Source organism: Anastrepha ludens, chromosome 2, assembly GCF_028408465.1.
Source record: "Anastrepha ludens isolate Willacy chromosome 2, idAnaLude1.1, whole genome shotgun sequence".
In the NCBI taxonomy this organism is placed as follows: Eukaryota; Metazoa; Arthropoda; class Insecta; order Diptera; family Tephritidae; genus Anastrepha; species Anastrepha ludens.
Window position 1 is genome coordinate 105,402,418 of NC_071498.1, and position 22,341 is coordinate 105,424,758.

Sequence of the window (22,341 nt, forward strand, 5' to 3'; positions counted from 1 at the left end):
TGAGTAGACAATTATGTTACTAAGAATTTCTACATAGTAAGACCCTATAATAACCTTATTTCATATAAAGATAGGAGTTCGAAGGCTCTCACTTTTTATGACAATTGTTTCGTTGCAGTATTTCTGCTGGTAGGAAATCTCTACATGAGTAGCCACTTCAGTGCTGCAAATAAAAAACCAACTAGACATGAAATCAGATTATTCTTTTAATTTTGTTTTTACTGGAAAATCACTAGACATAAGCTTACATAAAACTACATACTAAAAAATATTTCAAAAATCCACAATATTTACAAAATTTCATATTATGCCCATGCGTTGCTTAGCGCGTAAGGTCATCATCATCTAACAGCAACAAGGCCTACAACATCACATGGCGGCGGATCAGAACCTTCAGCTGCGAGTTCAAATAAACCGGAGCAATGCAGCTTATGGTGCATATCCATTCATACATAGCTACGCACTTAGCTCCAATTTATTAGCAGCGCAGAGAAGATCAGTGCAATGAAGCATTGGTAATAAGAACCACATATGTACATACAGGCATACGAGGTGTGGCTGTTAAATAACGAGACTGACAAGCCAAATATTTCAATTGTATTTCAAATATATTTGCTTATTACCTTCAATATCAACTCTGAGCAAACCACTGTTCGAGAGTCTCGAACAACTGTCTGGCTTAGACGTCAACAGCCGAATAAGATTCTTAAACCGCCCAGACTCGATATAGTCATGCTGTAAATAACCGCTAAACGAGTTGGTAGCAAGGATGTGGCAAGAAAATGGTGCGGAAGCGCTAGTTGGGTTCTGGATGATTCACCACTTCAACCAACCAACTAACCTTCAATATACCACCCTTCTTTATTCCTACAATGCTCCATGCGAACCGTCCATTGTTCGAGATAGTGCGTATTCTTATTCCGTCGGTATCTTCAGAATGTGTGTAACTTTCTTGTTCCTTTTAATACAAATTTCGAAATACGTCGAATAAGACAGATGGTCTCTAACACTTGTTTGGCGTATTTGGTTAGAAATCTTTTGACGAACAAAGTGGATTGACCGGTATATTGTCTAGAGTACTATTCTTACACTTAACATTTTTCTGTAGAAAAACAACTCTATGCTAATATATGATACACTGGAGTTCTTTACAGAAGCGAGAGGATTCATTGCATTCGAAAGAGAAGGCTTCACGCTAAACAGCTGACGGTCGCTGGCGTTTAGTACATGCGTACTTCTTCTAAAGCAGTCAGTCTCGTTATTCAATAGCCACACCATGTATGTGCTCGCATTATTTTGTACTCGTGAGTTGTTAAACTGTGAGACAAGACTTATATTAAAACCCATTGTACATGACCTCGACATGAAAAGCTTCTGACGGACTTTAGCATAGTGGCGAAGAGATTACCACGGCGTGCGTACATATATTGTATTATATGTATGCTTGTATATGTGCATATGCATATAAGCGGTTGTATTACAGTTGGTTGAAACTTAGCGCTGAAATAAAGTCAATGCTCATAACAACGAAAAATCCGACTATATAGTTGATCGCTTTAAGCGTTGAGCGTCGTGAGTAGAATGAGTGTTGAGATGGATATGAAATGGTGTACAGGGAGGGGGCATGCTTGCGGCTGGCTTAGTGCATCATAAATGAACTGTAGATGGGTATGTATGTATGCGCTCACTCTCATAAAGCTTGCTTGCATAAAAGCGCTTTTCTACGCCACCGTTCTCACCATTTGCAAATTACAAGAAAAGCTTTTAGGCCAACTCATGGTAAAACTATCGCGCGCCGAGCCAGTCTTTGATTTTACAGGTTTGCTGTGTTTTCTGTTTGTTGCTGGTTGTTGTTGGCTTTTGCCACTTCGAGTTGCGCCACAGTTTGGTAATACTCGCACAAACCAAAATAGAGGTGGTAACGGCGATAGCGGCAACGGCAACAGCGACCATGGCTTGTCGCAACATAGATTCGAAACTGATAGCTTAGTCTTCGACGAGTTTGATTCGAAAGCGGTTGTCGTTAGCGGAATCAATCTGTTTCGTGTACTATATGATTTTACAGAAATACGAAAGACTCTTTCGGTCGTTTACCGGGTGCGTGGAAACAAGAAGTGGAATTGTGAAATATTCGAAGGAAGTTGGCATACAATTGAAATGCAATTCGCTTGAATATTCAATTGTGATTTGGGAAAACTTCACATCCGTCCACGTTTTGTTTTTTGATTTTTTTTGTTTTGTCTTGTTTGGTACTTATGAATCAGTGCATTTCGATTAGTGACTTATGGGTGAACTTTAGCTTTTGGAAAAATAGAATTCACTGTTGCGACTGCGCCGTGTTTATTTCGTAATTGTGAAAATTGTGCCAGTGCGCTGAGAGCTGCGGTTGATTTTTGGCTTTTGGCATGTCTTGTTTTTCTGAATACAGCAGCAATAATTGAATGCGAGAAATAAATGCTAACAATTGTGTATACCAAACATAATTAAAATAAACAAAATAAAACCTACATATAAAAAAGCAACAAATAAGTAAATCAGCAAACCAACTGAAATCAAAGCAGCAGCACCAACGTGTATTGTTGCTGTGAATTTGTGCGTATCGCGCGGGTATTTGCTCATTATAAATTCGGCTAATTACCATTTGCTGGCCAGTGGACTCACTTAGTGGACCTTGAAAGTGGGCACGCACTTAAAACAATAAAAAAATTTGTACTGCCCTTCATGCTATCTCGAAACTTTAAAACCTGAAAAAAAAGAATTTGCTTAAAAAAAAATAGACACCGTTCCTTCTGGCACGTAATGTCGTTACTGTTGCTAGACGCTTTAAGCAAGTTTGACATCTCAGTAGGCAACTCTTCTCAGCATTTGTGGTAGAACTAAAAGGATTATGCGACCCAATGGCCAAAGCGGCTGTTGTACGCTAGAAAACGCAGCAAACCCTGCGACCATACGAAATTTACATACAACATATACTTTTCCCCCAACGGTTCATTTGCATTCGCATCTCCACTCACATCCTCACCAACAAGCGCAACAACAACAGCAGCAAAACCATCATCACCACAACTTTCATCCTCAGCAGCAGCACCACCTGCAACCGCAGAATTTCAAGCCTCAAGCGCCAACACCGTGGTTGCCGCCACAAGGTCTGTACAATGCCACGCCACATCCATCGACTACGAGTAAAAATGTTGTGGTTGGACGCCATCAGGCGTTACCTTTTGTGGCACAATCACAAACACCGTTGATTAAAAGCAAAAATCACCAACAGCAACATCATCAAATGTTGCCAGCGCCACCTCCACCGCCACATTCACATCCACAGCACCAATACCAGCAGTATCTCAACAGTCTGCAACATCAGTCCACTCATTTCCCCCAAAAATCCCAATGCGTCTCACAGTCCACACCTACAGTCGCTGTCGCCCACCATTACAATGGTTACACCCCCGCGAATACACCTCGTATAGCACTACCGCCGGATCAGTTAAGTACCGCCATGCCTCCGGTGGCGCCGCCATCACATCCATCAAATTTCGCTAAATTACCATCAGCATCTGTGGTTAACCAACAGCGAGTTAACGAATGCGCTGGCATACCGCTCATTTCAAATGCTACCACACATTTGGCATCGAATCAGCGTCAGCGCGTTCAACGCAAACTGTCGCGTTCGCCTGCACCCCATCAAAAACTGTCAACAACTGGTGGCATCGGAACGTACAAATTGCAACATCCGTGTGCCGGTCTTTATATAGCGCGTAATGCAAATGCTGCTAGTTGTTCGCATATTTCTCAACTGGCTGCACATGCACAAGGGGCGCCCTTGCTAGTGCACAAGCAGCAGCAGCAACAAAATTCTGTACCGAAATGGCCAATGCCAAATAGCGGTTCCAGTGCTTTTCAATCCACAGTATCGCCACAGCTATCATCGAATTCCTCAGCGTCATTAGCAGCAGGGGGTGGTAAATCGCATAGTGAAAAACCTTCTCGCACCACTTTGCGATACCAACATTCAGCACCGGCAGCGCTAAGCACTCGTGACAAGGAGAACACAACACAGGCGACATTAGAGACCGCAGTGTTTGCGGAGACGTCTAAAGATAACGCCGAGGGCGGAGAAACGGCACTGCCACGCATAATTAAACCACGAAAACGCCGAAAGAAGGATCGGAAGCCAACAACGAATGGCGTTTTGTTGAAATTGGATGCATTAGCAGGTACAGGTATAGCGGCAGAAGCTGACAGAAAGCCTGTGCAAGCGCATATGCCGGACATGCACCAATCACAGCTATTGCCAAGACATCACCAACAATTGCGACAACAGCAGCAGCACCTAACGCACTTATATCCACATGAGAACTCGAACGAAAACTTATACAAATTTATCAACTTTTATATTGGAACGCATCAGCCAACGGAAAATGTTGTCAGCACGCGCGCTTTTAATTCAAATGAGCCACTGCTAGATTACAAACCGAGAAGTCTACTTCAATCGCCCTGCTTAAAATCCTTCGGCTGTCTCGGAGGAATCAAGCACAAACAAGGCGATATGTCACAAGATGAGCATGGAATTTGCTTCTGCCAAGACTGTGATCCGCTGCGTTCAATTTGGGATTACCCATTGAGGCGCTCTCTCTCTGATTCATCAGCCGCATCGATACGCACACATTCGTCCTCCTCCTCATCGTCGTCTTCCTCACATGGTTCCTCTTCTGAGACAACGTCATCATCTGGTTCATCAGCGCCACTGACAGATGATGCACTATCACCTTCAACTGCACTTTCACGTGCTGATCGCGTGGGCGTTATTGGCTCCAATCGTAACGGGCAGGATTGCAATCGCGACGCAACGAAACGCACCGACACAGGCTGCGAAGTGTTAGGGGGAAGGCATCCTACGAATGGTTGTCTCAGCGATTCGAATGACTCGGGCTATGGCGACATACTAAGTGGCATAAATATTGCCGATGACTTTTTCAGTCAGAGCGCTTACAATATGTCGACTGCGCTAAGACCACTTTTTGAAGCCAACGACCTAGTGCTAGATGTGGGACAATCTTCAATCGATCAATCAATGAAATATGCACAATCATACAGCAGTGTACCCGAAACGCTGCTACCCTTGCTGCCTGCAACCGCCGATGCATTGCTCACTGAGAGTATCAATGAGATTTCTCGTAAACTCATCGAAACTTGTGGCAGCGAGCTGCCTAACGAACTCACAGGAACAACGACGCGTTCAATAAGCGCTTATTCACGCTGCAGCAGCGATTTCTCCGCAGACAGTGGCATCGATAGTGCTGCCATTGTAAATTGTGATGAGTTGGTGTTTAAGTTTGACAATTTGAATTTTATGATTGATAATGTTGCGAAACAAACGACAAGCGAAAGCAACCACAACAACAACAACTTTATAGGCGCAAACAACAACAATTCGGCTACAGCAGTCGATGATATTGCAGCAACAACTACGACATTAAACGCATTTTCCGAGTTGCTCAAATTGCCTGGAACTGCAACTGGAACTACAACAACAAACGTCACTAATGAGGGAAATTTTTTCATCGATAAGCCAAACATGAATCTGCTATTCGATTTGAATAATAATAATAAAGGTAGTATTTTTGAGATTGAAAACGAGAATGAAGACAAATGCGAGCTAGAACGGGAACAGCTGCGACAACCATTAGCCGAGAAAAACCAACACGATCAACAATTCATTAATAATTGTTTTGATTTAGTGTGGCCAACAACATTTGATCATTGCATAGGCGTGGAAAAACAGTTGGGTGCACTAACACACAGAGAGATTGCTTAGATAAGATACAAATTGCCGAAGTTAACCAACAATGACGAATGTGGACTGTATATGGAGAAAATGCAATATTGCACAAAAAAAGTGTCTAATCTTATGCAAGAGCTGAATCACACAGTTACTAATTATTATTAAACAATTCTTAAAACACCTTAACTGCAGCTGCATTTAAATCCTGTCCAATTCTGAGCGCTCTAAGCACCCTTTCAGCGGTTGGAAAATTTTGCACCGTTCACATGGCCAGCTGTTCAGTTCGTCTCTGCAACACATTTTACTTTGGATTCCGTTCCACTTTGACCTATGCACGTCAGCAGCAGTTACTTAATACCGATTACGCAACGACTGAGTGAAAACGACTTCAGTGTCTTAAGGGCTAGCCAATGGTCAGCGATACGAAACACCAACAAAACCTGCTAATAAGCAATAAGAAACAAAAACAAAAGATGAGATGAAAGCGAATCGCCTAACAAAAACAAAAAAAATGGCACTATAATCGTTGCCTTTGGTTTGTTGGGTCCGTAGATTGTCTTTTACATATTTTTATTACAATTGCGACATCGTTCCTCGTTTTCCTGTTTCCGGTTTGTTAGTGTTGACCAAATAACAAAAAGCGGCGGTTATAAAACCAAAACATCACCACCAACAAAAATAAGCTTTAGTAAAAATTGCCGCAACTTGCTTAATGTGCTGAGACAATAGTGTGCAGCGCATTAGTGAAAGAGCCAAGAAAACAAAACAAAAAAAAAAAAAGAAAATAAAAGAGGTGATAAAAATAAAAATAAAAAATATATGCATAAATAAATAATAGCTAAAATACGAAATTATAAAGCAACTATTACAACAAAAATAACTATATTAAAAGCTTAACAAAGCGATCATACAATGCACCAATACCAACACAATAAAACAATGCCGACAGCAAAAACAATTGCACTCGTAAAAAGCAAAAGCATATATAAAAATGTAAGTGTAGGCACCCGAGGGATCAAACAGCGCACAGTACGCCGCAACCGTAACCATACATAGTCGTAATAAAACAAAAACAAAAACAGAAACAAAAGTAAAGCCAATAAAAACAAAGAAACGCAACAAAAACCAAAATACAATAGTAACAATTCAAATCAACAACCAAGCCAGACAGACAGACTAGAGGCAGCAGTCTCACAGAGAAGCTAAGCAAAACTTTCACTTTCTCTGCACTCACCAAACCACAACAGACCACAGATCAGCCGCGCACGAACGAATAAGCGATTGAACGAACGAACGAACGAACGTATGAAAGTACGTCCGTCTGTCCAACCATTACACCGTGGCGTCACGACATGCAAATTTATGAGCTAAGCCAAACTAAACTACGAGCACCAACTTGAGTGGCACTGAATTGAACGGAGTTACATGGCATGGAATGACATGCCATGCAGCAGCAGCGCGCTGATGGCTGAGTGCTTGGGGAACGTCGCGTAATTAGTGCCACCACAGACATTAATTGTTTATCTGTGTGTGTGCTTCATTTGTATATTTGAGCACCTTTCTACGGATTTGTTGGCCGGTTACTTGCATAGTTGTACGGCCTTTCTACTGGGTGTGCTGCTGAAATTAAGGCGTATCAACATATGGATTCGCTCGCGAGACATTGGCACTCATAAGCACAGTGAATTTCACTTGTATAAGTCACTCAAAATGTACTTCGAAATTATTTTTAATTTCTTTACAAATATGTACTTACATATATTAGCTATTATTATTATGTTTTTATTTTATTATTTTTCTTCAAACTGTATTATTTCATATTTATTTAACATTTAGTTCGTAGAATGTTTACCGTTAGCCTGTAGTGTTCTCCATAACTGTTATTTGTGCATAAACTGTGACACAGCAGTTCGAGGAAATCGGTTGGGGATTAGATACCTAGACAAATTATATGTAAGAGTAGGATTCCCTGTTCAATTTATTATTTTAAATATTTTTGTAGGAATGTAAATTATGGGATGGCTATTATAAAATTATTTTGATACTGCGGGTTTTTATTTATAGATACTTTAATTTTTAAATGTAGAAATATAGTTTTAGGTTAAAATGTGAATTTGAAATATTTAGTATGCGTCAATAGAATTTTTTGTTTAATTAGCATTATTTGCTTTTATAGAAAGGACCATTCAAAATACGCGTCACATATTGTTTTATAATAAAACATGTAAACATTTAGATTATTTCAGGTTTCACTATTTTTTATTTAAAATACGGTTCTTAACAATTATATGTTAAAAATTATATCATTTAAATGTCCACCAAGAGCACGTCTACAGGTTACGTCCGCCAAAGGGTCGATTCATGAATGCCTAATCGTTGAGTACGTCAAGATGTCGATGTTGAAGGTTGTTCAGCAGCACTTTGCGCTACAGCAGCAATATTCTCAACAGAACGTCCAGTTTTGAGCTGCCAGAAGTCCTTTTTTTATTCTCGACAGAACAAGTTTCTTGAAATTTGTTGACTAACCTCTGCATTGTCGAGTTACGAATTTTGCGTTGTTTTGTTTATGTTGTTCTTATGACATTTCCATAATCAGATTCAATAATTGTTCTTCTATCGTGTAAAATTGTACATCTATGACATAAGAAAGGGTACCGTCTAGGAATTATTTACTATTGATATCTAGGCGTCACTTTTGAAATACCCTTTATTTTCGTTGGTAGTAAATGCTTGGCAATAACTCTGATATAATTAATATTACAGGGACAATCAAAAATATAATATTTAGCACCATTTAATCAATGACCCATTAAGGTGAATATTACGAAAAGGGCAAATCCATTGCCGATTTCTTCTCGTCTCGTTGAATATTTATTGAATTTTAGTGACTAATAAGTAAAGAAAACTCCCAAATTCAGGTATTCAAAAAGTATATTCAGCTGAAATCTCTTAACGAACTCTTTATCTTTATACGCTTCATAATATACTGTCCGACTCCCAAGTTTCTACTAATTATGCGTGTTCAGCCGCTTCACAGAATATTTTATTTAATGCTTAAATATTAAGCACTAGATAGATGCCACTGCGAGAAAAAATTCCTTGTTCTCAAAAGCTTAGACGGAAAGTGACGTTAATCGGAATTAACGATTTAATTCGAAATTATCTCAGGAGTTAAGTGCAAGTAATCCGGATCAACTACTAGACTTAATTCCCAAAATCTAAGTAAATTAGGGGAATTTTCGATGGCAACACTGAAGAAAAACGAGAGTTAATATTTATTGTGAAGAAAAAAATGAAATTTTTTTAGAGATAAAAAAGAAAGACTGGATGCAATGCTAATTTGCACTAACACGTTCGAAATTACATTACGTGTTTTGATAATTTGGAATAATATGAGAAATTGCTATTTCAGATTTTTAAATAATAATTTTTAATAAATAGCTTTTTTTTTTAATATCAGGACAACGAATGCCCGTATTTGTTGTCTACGGTCCATCTTTTACTACATGCAATGCAAATCAGCTGTTCACTAATCCGCGTAACAACCGTCCATCACACCGCAATTTTAATCAGATTAACTTCTCCAATAATCGGCATTAACGCCGCCGTCAGCCAATGCTATAAGGGTATCAAAAATTTAACTAAAGGCTATTCACTAGCACATAACATAAGAATAAAAAAAGGGTAATTTTTCACGTTCTTCGAAAAGTTATCAAAGTCAAGTTAAACCCGTTTGAATCATTTGTCACACATTGGGAAAATTTTATTAAAGTGTAATTCCTATATTTAGCGAGAGCTTAACAACATTTAGGACCTCTGTTAAGTTTACGAATAATCAAGCGTGTCACTGGCTCTGGACATGTATTAAACGGCAAGCGATTAAAATACATATAGGTATTTTCATTGATAATTTAATATTTAGACCTCGTCACTGTCGAGTAGTTGACAAGAAAATTCGAGTTTCGTAAGAGTGCTGTCAAGATATTCATGTTTTTTTTAACATTTTCCAATAGACGGGCAAAAGATGCCCTGCATGACATTTATTAAGAAAGTTTTGTGTTTTTTATGTTTAAATAACACCTGTAAAATTTATCAAATATTATTTATTTACAGTTTTTTAGTGTGTTTGCTTTTTCAGATTTCAGTTAAATTTTTTCATTTTATGTTAGCTGTTCATCCACTCAAGAGATTAACGCTTTGGTCATACATTATCGGTGACTCCTTTTCCAATAAAAAAACAATTTGAAGTTTGAGGGAGTCTTTTAAAAAAATGGGAATGGGCATTTTTGGTATATTTTCCTTGGCATAAAATACCCTAGACGCAAACCTTTTCACACGTTCTATGTTTTTCAACAAATACTTGATATAATATTCATTACCTGTAATAATATTTGTATATATATATTTCCCTTCCAACTGAAAAATTCAATATTGCAGATATTGCGTTAAATAGTTTTTGGGGCTAAAACGTTCGTATCCATTCGTACGAAACGACATAACCAGTAGAGTACCTGGAGCTTTATTCGTAATCGTTAACTCGAAAAGGTCTACGAATCTTTCACAAAATCTTTACTTCTGGAACACTTCAAGTGTCATTTCATTGTATATTCTCACTGTCCATGCAATAGAACGGAAATGTTGATAGCCTTGTGAAATGTAGTTTTTGAGGCTTTATGTCGTGTGGCTTTACTACGAGTACTAAGTTTTGAGATTATTAACATTTAGATTGCGAAATTCACTCACACCACCAAGGAAATATATGTGTAGTATTCATTAAATACACAATGATTGCGTGATCTGTGTGTGACTTGATAAGTTAAATATACAATCCGATTACCTAGTTCTTGTTCGCATTAATCAATTTGTACAGATCTTGACAAGTTAAGTATGAAAGATTAAAAAAAACCCTTCAATAGTCGGTAAAAGTTAAGCAAGCTGAGAGAAAATTTATTTTGTATTTGAGTACAAGCGTTGTGTGAAGCTCTAAATTTACAAAGAATTACTAAGATCAACAAGATTAAGAACAGGACCGTTTTTTCCTTTAATTTTGGTACTCACCAAAATAAAATATGTTTATTAAATTAAAACTATTAAAAATAAAAATTAAATTATCAAATTATCAGCCACAGCTCGGTGACATGGAGCTGTGGAAGATCTTCAATTGTCGAAACTACTTCGTCGTCCATTATGCTATTGTGTGCCGCTGCATTAGCAAATCCGTCAAGGAGAAAAAAATTTACCTCATTGGTGTTCAGAGGCTGCTTTCCCATAATATACCATTGTACCATCATAGCATTCACAATGTCACGATCCCATGACAGTCCGTTCTACGTAACCGAAACGACCCGGATTTATATCCGGTCAAGAACTATCTTTTCAGCAGCATTCGCCTTATATGTGCAGGAATATTTATGCTGCTACAACAACAACAACCATAGTATTCACCTTTTCTGCACTCAACTCTTTCAGCACCAGGAGGTGGATTTTTGCATTCGTCTGAAAAAAAACAATCTTTTCCATAATAAAACGATTCTCAACTCTCTGCATTTTTGTACCATTAAATTAAAATTTTGAAAATGTTACAGCTGTCGCTCCTACTACTATCTATAACACACAGTGGGAGTTTGAAAATGTTTTCTCAAATTAATTTCGCTCCCTATTGCCTGCCTTAAAATCTGAAAGAGATTCCTTTTCACTTAATTATTAACGTTAACATTTTATCAAATCTATGTAGCGAATTTTCTCACACGTTTTCACACAATTTATTATTTTGTTTTTTCCTTTGCCTTTTTAAATATAAAACTTTTATTTTCCCTTCCTTTCACAATGACTGCTTGCTGAGTACTTAATAATAATAAATAATAAGAGCAAGCTCCGGCTAGAGAAACTGCCTAGTTTTCCAACGTACATAAATACTGCATCCGCTGCTTTGGTACGGAGAAAATGAATGTTGTTTATTGTTGCAACTTAGATGTATGTACGGGTATGTATGTACGTATGTACGAACACCACCAACAGGTCCAATCTGCATTTGCGCCATCTCCTCCGAGCGCAGTCATTGTGCTTATGATTAAAACACACATTAACACATACACTCTCTGATACGATACTAAGTAGTTTCGCCTTTTTTCCATTTGATTATGACGATCATAGCATACAACAAAGCAGAGATTTCTATTTTATTCAATATCAATAGACTAAAACACAAGCGTATTTAGCGGACTAGTGAAATTTGCTAATTACATGTAACGGTAGCTCTTTGTTTGGCTGCAAAATGTGAATTTGGCAAAATAAATTTAATGTTTTTTTATGAATAAAAGCTTTTATTTCAGAAACTCTTATTCAGAAATCTCAATAAAAAGGAGATTTAATTTAATTTTGCTGTATTTATAAAAAATGCGGTAGCAAAAAATTTAAAAAAATAAAAGCAAATGTAATTAAAAAAAGCAATCTTAAAAAACTAAAAACAAAAAAAATATTTTACGAATATAAAAAATGCCAAAAAAAGGTAAAAAATGAGAACATCAATCGGCTTGAATTGTGTCTTTTAAACTCCTAAATTAGTGAGAATTTAAAATATTTCTGCTTTAATCTTTGTACCGGCGTCAAAGGATGTATCACACTTTTCTTGTTTCTTACGAGAAAAGCTCTTATTGCAGAAACTTTTGTTCAGAAAACACAATAAAAATAATTTCAGTGGTGGGGGTACCAAAAAATTAAAAAAATATTAACAAAAAAAAAATTAAAAAAAGGTTATTTTATTTATATTTAAAAAATTCTAACAAACAAAATTAAAAATCAGGAAAAGAATGTCTTTTTGTTTATTTTTAAACCCTCCTAATAAGTGAAAAAGACAATTAAAAGAAGATATAACTAAAAGAAAGAAAAAATGTATAATTACAAATTTTACGAATTAAAAAATGTAAAAAAAAAATTAAAAAATTAGAATTTATCCCGGTGATTTGAATTGTGAATTGTGATTTTTTGAAAACCCCTGCTAAATGAGTGAGAAAAAAGGTTAAAAGAAGTTAAAATAAAGGGGTTTCCAATAAGAGGTGTTATTTTGATATTCAAAGAAAAATGATATTTTTTAATATAAATGATCGGATGTTTATTTCAGTATAAAGAGGAAGGTATGCCGTTAATAGTGGAAAATAACATCAGGCAAATGACCACCACGACCACGCTTACAGGACAATATCCTTTCATGAAATTTTCCATAACCGAATTACAAAGTGGCTGCCCTATGTCCTCGATAGCCTCACGAATTCCATCTTTGAGGTCTTAAATCGACCCTTGGCTGTTGACGTAGACCTTCTCTATCACGTGGCCAAATGAAAAAAGTCACAAGATCTTAGGTATTAAGGTATTAAATCACAAGGTCTCGGTGGTCAATTGTGATCACCTCTTCGAGAGATAACACGGTCCGGAAACTTTTCCCGTAAAAGATCAATGGTTTCGTTGCTTGTGTGGCACGTAGCGTCCTCTTGTTGAAAATAAACGTTGTCCAGATCAATACCATCCAATTCCGGCCATAAAAAATCCTTAATCATCTCTCGATAGCGATAGATAACACCTGTTATTGGAAAACCCTTTAGTATAGAAAACAGAAGCAGACACAGAAATTAAAAAAAGAAAAAAATTACAAAATAAAAGTTTTTTTATGAATTAAAAAGATACTACTACGGTTTAAAAATTGTAATTTTGTAAAACCCCTACTAAACGAAGAATGTATCACAAATTTATAGATCATATTCCAAACAGCGTCACTCAAAGAGTTAAAACTTGTGTCACTAACTATTCGCTTTTGCTGTCGAATTCACAAACCCACACTTGGGTGAAGATCCGCGAAGAATAGTAGTGGCTTAAGCACACATTCCTTTACATTCACACATACATGCATAAATCAATATTTTCTATGCAAACTGACTATTTGTAAACATTGGCTTTGTTAATGCCGATTGTTGTTTTCTTTTTTGTTGATTAATTGTTTTATATTTTTACCGTTGACTAAATAAAGCACCAGCATTCAGAGTTTTCAATTAAAAGTTTGCTATTTCATATCATGTAGAAATTATCACCATAATTTATTGGTTAATTAATAGAAAAATATATGAACCACTTTTGAAGAGAAAAATCAAGACATTAAACTATTCACGGTTTGGTTAACATTAGTAGAGTTGCCCGATAAGAATGTGGCATGCAACAGTGATTAAATGTAGATAATAATGTGGTGTGTGAAATTTGTGATCCGTATATTAAAAAGATATTTACGAGTAATGTACATATAAATAAAATTGAAAGGTCGGTGCGCGACTTAGAAATAAAGTCTTTTTTACAAATTCATTTGATAGCTTTGAGATATTTCGCTTTCAAAAAGTGATGGAATGCAAGATAGGCACATTGAAGTAGAATTTTGGGAGCAATTTTGATGGGAGCTATGCAAGAGAACTGAGATGAAGAAAAAATTGTAAAAAAACTTAAAAGTTAGGTTAGGTTAGGTTAATATACTCGTATAAATATATATGGAAGAGAACTAGAAATGAAATAGTTAACAATGAAAAATGAAAGCAAAGTTTTAAAATGATGTCAAGATAACTGCTGATTCTTTTAAATTCACTTAGAACTGAGTAGTTGCAGCGCAACCTTCTTCTGTATTATTGACTTATTTGACTATTACTTGAATGAATGAAAGAAATTGAGGTTTGCACTTCGACCTGCTGGTTTTTTGTGTCCTTTGACTATTACTTAACCACTTGCCTTTTGAATTGAGCGACGCTTGCGTGTGCCACTTTCGATGAAAGCTTCCCCTGGCGTAAAAACTATCTCGTATTTGATATGAACTTTTCACTTTTAGCCAGAAAAAGTCATTACGTGTCTGAGGCGAGCTTTGCATTTCTGCCCAGGAAAAGTCATCACGTGTTTGATACGAGGTTCTCATTTTAGGCAATAGGATCGTCTCCCACACGTTATTTTAAGGAAAAGCATTAAATAACGAGACTAAAGTTGTAGAAAATTTTATTTTGATATCATACATATTTACACCCTTATCTAACCGTACAACGGTCCATGCGGCTTTACACTTCTCAAGTCTTGTTAATTTGAACGCAGGTTTCACCATAGCAAACATGAAGCGAAATAAGCGAAGGTTGATGATCTAATCTCTTAGCAAACAGATTTCTTTGCAAAAGCGAGAGGTGCTGCCTTCAAAAGAGAAGAATTCACACTAAACAGCTGACGGTCGCTGATGTTTAGGTACACACATTTTTGAGAAAGCGTTCGTCTCGTTGTTTATAAGGTATATTTTGATATGAGAAGCAAAATTTTACCGATCTTGTTTGGTGGCACATTCCACTGTGTATGAAAGACAGACGCAAAATCTTTCAAACTATACTGTGATGTTTAATAAATTCAACCTGGGCTGTCAGACCTAACACCATGATATTTTTGCAAAATTGACCTTCACTCTTATTGTTCAGCTGAAACTTAGGGTCAGTTTTTTCAATGGTATAGCTAAAAAAGAATCTACGGCGATGCATGTATCGGGTGTTTTTTTAAGCTGCTTAAGCAATGGTTTGATAGCTAAGAATGGCAAACCGCGTTGACATATGTATTTGTTCAGTAAGGTTTGGCAAGTCACCATGAATCGGTTAACGCCACAACAACTTTTCGAAGTTGTGGAAATTTACTTTGAAAAAAATAAATCCGTTCGCGAAGTTCATAGAACGATGTGGTAAAGAAGACGCTGAAATGTCGATTTTCATGCGTGAGTATCGATTGATACAGTTAAGTCAGTTGTTTGAGAAACAGGTGTCGAAAGCGCAAATAAAAAGAGGCGGTCGATATGGCAGCTCTGTCGAAAACCTAATTACTAGTTGTAGTTATCCCGATGGTAGCTTTATCTCCATACATATATGAATATATTCTATGATTAGATTGATCTCCCAGGCAAAAGGTTCATATGATATATTAAAACGGGTAAAATCGGGGCTCACTTGCACAGAAAAATATTTGAATGTAAAAAAATAAGGATAAGGTGAATGTTTATGTAGTTGTAATAACCGATGCCGTTCTTTTAAGATTTTGTTATTGATACCTACTACTTAAATACAATAAATACGCATGTAAGCAGTTAACGAAAACATACATACATTTAATTTTTTTAAGGAAAAATATGTACCTAGAAAATGGCGTTCATTGCCAATAACTTTGTCCAGAAATAAATAATAATAATAATTCATATGTATTTAAGACTATTTCTGTGAGTTTGTGCACAAATAACAAATCAAATACTATACCTAAATACATATATACACACATTTATATCTATTTATTTTTCTTTATTAATTAAAACAGTTGTTCGCTTTTAGGTTTAAGTTTTCTTTGTCGTTATAAGCTTCTTCGTCTGAAAACAGATTCAAGAATAAAATATCGTTTGTTGAAGTAATTGTCAATTGTACAAACTCATATATTGATACGAGTATTCTTAAAAATATTTTTAGTTCCATCTTGCAATAAAATACAATATGATATACGATATTTATTAAAACAAATAAAATGCATTGTTATAAGCAATTGTTGCTAACAAAACTCGTTGTGTGTTGATATTATATTTAATATTTTGGTTGCCTCAATTTTCAGGTACAGTTATGAGTGTTTTTTTAGGTCTCTTAAGTGCACAAATTGTTAAAAGCAGTGTTGCTGTTTCGGCTAAAGTACATACACATACGTACATAAGTCAAAAAGGTATTTTTTTTGCGAATGCGAAGAGTCTCTTTCTCTAACACAAATTATAAATAATTATTGACACAAGGTAATATGTAAAAGTGTTTTCCAATTATCACGTTTTGGTGTTTTCGTATCCAAAAACTTGCAAGGAAGGTTAAATTAACAGAGCAAACTGATGTACTATAGGGTGGCCAGACAGCAGCTAAGTGCTTTCCAATCGTTATGCTTCAGCGGCATTTATGATTACAAATAACTCCAGGTGTCAAAATACAAGTTTGAGGAAAATGAAATCCTTTTTTTGCGTAAAACTTTTGCGCAATTGGTTTAAAACTTTTTTATGGTCGATATTTAGCTCCTGGGCGATGCTACGACTACTAACAGCCGGTCAACTTCGATTATTTCTGTTATTTTTTTCGACATTATCGACATTTTCTTTAATATCAAAAATGCCTGAACTGAATCGACGAAACCAAAATTGCACATAATTAGCTGTTACAGTATCATCACCATAAACACCACAGTTTCACCGGCCTGTTTTTTGCCTTTATCACAGAAAAACTGTAAAATGCACCAAATTTTCTCTTTATTGACTTCCATTGTTAACATCCTGTAACTCACAACTAAATGAAATAAACAAAAAACAGCAAACGAATTTTTTTAGTTTAAAATGTCATCTTGACAACGAGGATAAACTTTAAATGAAGGATTTTTTAATAAAAGGTGTTGTTTTGATATTCAAAGAAAAATGCTATTTTTTAATATAAATGATCGGATGTTTATTTCATTATAAAGAGGAAGGTACGCCGTTAATAGTGGAAAATAACATCAGGCAAATGGCCACCACGACCACGCTTACAGGACAATATCCTTTTCATGAAATTTTCCATAACCGAATTGCAAAGTGGCTGCCCTATGTCCTCGATAGCCTCACGAATTCCATCTTTGAGGTCTTAAATCGACCTTGGCTGTTGGCGTAGACCTTCTCTTTCACGTGGCCCCAAAGAAAAAAGTCACAGTTTGATTGATACCTTACGAGATATCCACCACTGCAGCCATCGACCCGCAACGTACAAGGCCCATTTTTGTCAAAGGGCAAAATTGCCGTTATTGGATCATACACAATTTACAAGTTTTCGGCCAAACATCAATAAATCGGGCAAAGCAAAATAATTGGAAATTTGGGCTATGAAGGATGAATCCAATATCGATGTGAAGAACTTCTATAAGCCGCTTTTATTCGGAAAAGTACCTGAATTTCGGTCACATACATACTTCTTTACCCAACCTTTTTATTGGGACAAAAAACGTATGCAATTCGTCTTTCAAAAATCTTCTGAAACTAGTGGTTGCGACACAAAAAAGTTCCTAAAGTTTTAAGAGCAGCGCTATTTTTATCGTTAGTATTATTCGCCCATTTTATGGAATGGTCGCATCCTCGGACCTTATTTCTTTCCAGATGTGGAAGGAGACATAGATGGTAACGGACTTTCTGGTATCAGAGGTCGATACATAGGGGAATTGTGTAGGCGAAATTCGATAACTGGGTCAGCTTACGGCGAGCGTTCATCGATTGCCGCAATCATACGAATTGATAGCCCTCGATTACTTTTACCTTAGTCCTTAATCTACACTAACAAACCAATGATTTTGAACGTGTTCAGGGCCAACATTCGTGAAGTTACAGCCAGAGTATTGCCACATATATTGGGTCCAATTAACAACAATTCGCCCTACTGCTTAAATCACTGCCAGCGCGCCATTTCTTCAAGCTGCAAAATAAAATGGGAATGAATTTTTTATCTAACAGCGTTGGTATTTTATTTTATATATATCGTTCTTATCTGGTCACCCTATATTTCATTTTTGAAAGGGAAATTGTAAATTATTGCTGAACATAGGTACATATTACAATAATTCTTGCGATAATTTGCCAGTACCAGCTGATTACAAGTACAAGGTGGGGCAAAATTAATTGCCTTATCGGAAAATTTATAATTTTTGCAAATAGCGTCATACGTCAATTATTTTTGACACTTATGAACTAGACAGCTGCATCACCTATACAAACAGACAATCAATCGAGCCGTAAAAGTCAAAATAAAGATTTCCATCACTCAAATTAATTTTTTTATATTTAGTGAAAAAGTTATTGAAAAACAAAATTGAATGATTAATTTTGCGCCACCTTGCATATAGTAAAGAGCTGAAATTTTAAAAATCTGCTGTAAAATTTTTTAACATATAGAATTAACAAAGAAAAATATAATAATAGTTCAATAGTTTCTATTTTTGATCTCATTGGATCCACGTGTCATGAAAGCTTGCAAGTTTTTGGATATTTTGCTATTTGAGAGCGAATGTTTTCAAATGCTCAGATTTTTACTAAATGCATAATTCTAAGTGGAAAACTTCCTGAAAATAAATCATAATTCGGGTAAGGAGTGTAAAGTTTTTAAGCAAGTGATTTTGATCATTTTATTTTAGTTATAGAAATTAACATTCATGTAGGCCACTCGGAATTTACACGATCCATTGCTGTTTTGAAAGATTATTGAAAGCTTCATGCTTCTCAGTTGAATCTTTTCCTTGTATCAGAAAAAAACTATACTGAATTCATTCGTATTTCTGTCTCCGCTAGCTTCGCCAACAAAATTTTCCAAGTACTTTTTCAGCTCAAACTCACAAATGCGCACTCATGGTGGTATTCATCTTAATCGCCTGAATTTTTTTCTGATTAATTTTTTAAAACAAGTCTAAATAAGTCTAAGGCGACCAAAACGCAGAAACATCGCCCAGACAGGCATGATTATCATCGAACTCGGCACAAACAAAATTGATCGATGTTTGATGCACTTCATGACTAGTGCCGCAAATTTGTAGCAGAAAAAATGGCCCAATAATACCATCACTTTGAGCTACTTCAAACTTGCACCTAATTTAGCGTAGTATATTAGAATTTAGAGGGCTATAAAATTTCGTACCTAATTTTTTTATAATGCTTATTAAAAAGATTGAAATTTGTTATTTATATGATATTTGGCGGCCGCCGTAACCGAATGGGTTGGTGCATAACTACCAACGTGAACGTAGGTTCGAATCTCTGTAAAATACCAAAATCAAGAAGAAGTTTTTTCTAATAGCGGTCGCCACTCGACAGGCAACGGCAAACCTCCGAGTGTATTTCTGCCATGAAAAAGCTCCTCATAAAAAAAGTATCTGCCGTTCAGAGTGAAAACTGTAGGTCTCTCCATTTGTGGAACAACATCAAGACGCACGCCACAAATAGGGGGAGGAGCTCGGCCAAACACCCAAAAAGGGAGTACACGCCATTTATATATATATAGAAAATCAGCTGATTCCTTCAAAATCGCTGAGAGCCGGTTAACGGTCTGATGTTGGCCACACTTTCTAAATTCTCTTCACATGTGAAGGAATCAGCTGATTTGCTAACGTATCAGGGGATGTGACGATGGTTTGTTTACGACAAAACTGAGATTGTGTTGGTGATATAAGAAGAAAACTAATCATTGCTCATACCACCTCGTTGCCGTCTGAAAAACGACTGATTGGACGAGCATGTGTGCGAATAGGTGTGAAATGAGCGAGCATAATTGTGCTGTCAAGTCTCCTATGACGTAATTGCTCAAGTTACTCCCACAATTTTGTTGCGAATGGCCAAACCTTATAATTTATCATACTTGGTCATCATAACTAGTGAAAATATTATTATTATTTATTTATATTAAAAAATATTATTTTTGACCATGGGTATATGAGGTGTTTCCTGCTGTAAAAAGGCGAGTACAAAGTCATAGTCCGGCAAATATCGCGATTTTAAAAAGTTAAAAAATTAAGTAACCTATTTCAAGATTTTTTATTGCTTTGAGAAAGCAGTTTTGCTTACTCTCATTATTTTAATATCTTATTCGGGGGTAAAGTGTGTTAATCGTACAGTAAGCGCATATGACTGCTTCTTCTGGGGTCAGTATTATAAGTTAAACAAAAATAAAAAAAAAATTTCTAGTCAATTTTTTTTTTACCTTTTTTTTAATTCTTTTTCCTATTTTTTTTAATTATATTTTATTTTTATTTATGTTTTTGTTTTTAATTAGTTTTTTTTTTAATAATTTTTATAAGCACATATTTTTAATATTTTCACAAATTAATTAAAGTAATTACATATAAAGGCGTATAACCAACAATCCCATATAATTTCACTTTTTTAAAAAGTGGAGCATAAACACGTGAATTAAAGCTACAAGAAATTTAAATAAGTCTTACTTTTTGCAATATTAAATTAAAAGCAACAATTAGCTTGAGATTTGGAGCATTCACATCGTTTTAAATTTAACATGTTAATAAATAAAAAAACCTTTCAACTGATCCACCCCATCCACCGGTGAGAGCTGAGAGTTATAAAGTGCTACGGTTAGAGCGACCTCTACTATGGAAACAGTAATTTACCATGACTGTCATTAATTTTGTAGCACACTTTGCACAAAAATTCCGCATTTAATTAAGAGATTGCGATAATTGATATAGTTGCATACCCACATTGTGTTTACATACACCCATGTTCATCATCTGACAAACTGGGCTCTTATATTTAATAAAAAATACTGTACCGTGGGCCAACATCATTTAATAACTCGCAAACAATCTCCTCTTTCAACCAGAATTTTGTGCTAATTTTGTAGCCATCAGCAAGCTAATTTCCTAATGCCACCTTACCTTTACCGCTAGTCATTTCTTAAGCGTGTTTGTGTATGCCTTTCCCGTAGATTAACAGTCAAACTCATTTTATTATAAACCATTGTTATTTAAATACTCGGCTAAACGTCTATTAGTGTTTTCAACACTCTGTTGCGTTTGGCCTTTTATGACCGGACAACAACATATGGCATTCGGCGTCAACAATTTGTTTCACCTTCTTTGTCTTCCACGCGAAGAGCATTGCCGCTATTAGTAGTAGTATTCTATACTACATCTACTCGTATTCCTACCAAACAGTTGTTGCACCCCTTAGGAAATATTAGTTCTTTAGGTATAAAATAATTTTAACATACGAAAGTTACCGTTTGTTTGCTTAACTAATCTAAAGGCGGCAGTCATACGCAGTCACCATTAATGACTATTTGCTACTATCGCAACTAATGACTTCTGTTAGAACTCGTGCGTAAATAAATATTTATACAAAGCATTCTTACTTCCCAGTCCAAGCAATTTATGAAATAAATATAAAGATAAAGAATATATAGGTACATATAAATAATGAAATTTAATATTATTTTAATAATTATTATTATTAATATATAATTAAAAGAAAAAAAAGTTTAAAAATATGTGATTGGAAACAACAAGAGTTGCCAGCATCACATCACATAAAATTATTGATTAGAAAGAAAGGGAATACAAATAAATGACACCGACCATTTAAAAGCCCAAAAGCATTTACAGAAATGTATTGCTATTATCAGCAGTATTCGCAGGAATACTGCGGCGGCCGCCGTAGCCGAATGGGTTGGTGCGTGATTACCATTCGGAATTCACCGAGAGGTCGTTAGTTCGAATCTCGGTGAAGGCAAAATTAATAAAAACATTTTTCTAATAGCGGTCGCCCCTCGGCAGGCAATGGCAAACCTCCGAGTGTATTTCTGCCATGAAAAAGCTCCTCATAAAAATATCTGCCGTTCGGAGTCGGCTTGAAACTGTAGGGCCCTCCATTTGTGGAACAACATCAAGACGCACACCACAAATAGGAGGAGGAGCTCGGCCAAACACCTAACAGAAGTGTACGCGCCAATTATTTATTTATTTATTTTTTATTT

General features: G+C 36.0%; 2 protein-coding genes across 4 annotated transcripts in view; both read left to right on the forward strand.

Moving 5' to 3' along the window:
* The window catches only part of LOC128855024 (CCR4-NOT transcription complex subunit 6-like), a 98,185-nt gene that overhangs the window by 24,903 nt on the left and 50,941 nt on the right, over positions 1-22,341 (forward strand). The window lies entirely within an intron of this gene.
* On the forward strand, positions 365-6,575 carry LOC128855022 (uncharacterized). The gene has a single exon (XM_054089584.1). It carries the CDS (start codon positions 2,888-2,890, stop codon positions 5,816-5,818), a length of 2,931 nt encoding a protein of 976 aa, XP_053945559.1. The 5' UTR covers positions 365-2,887; the 3' UTR covers positions 5,819-6,575.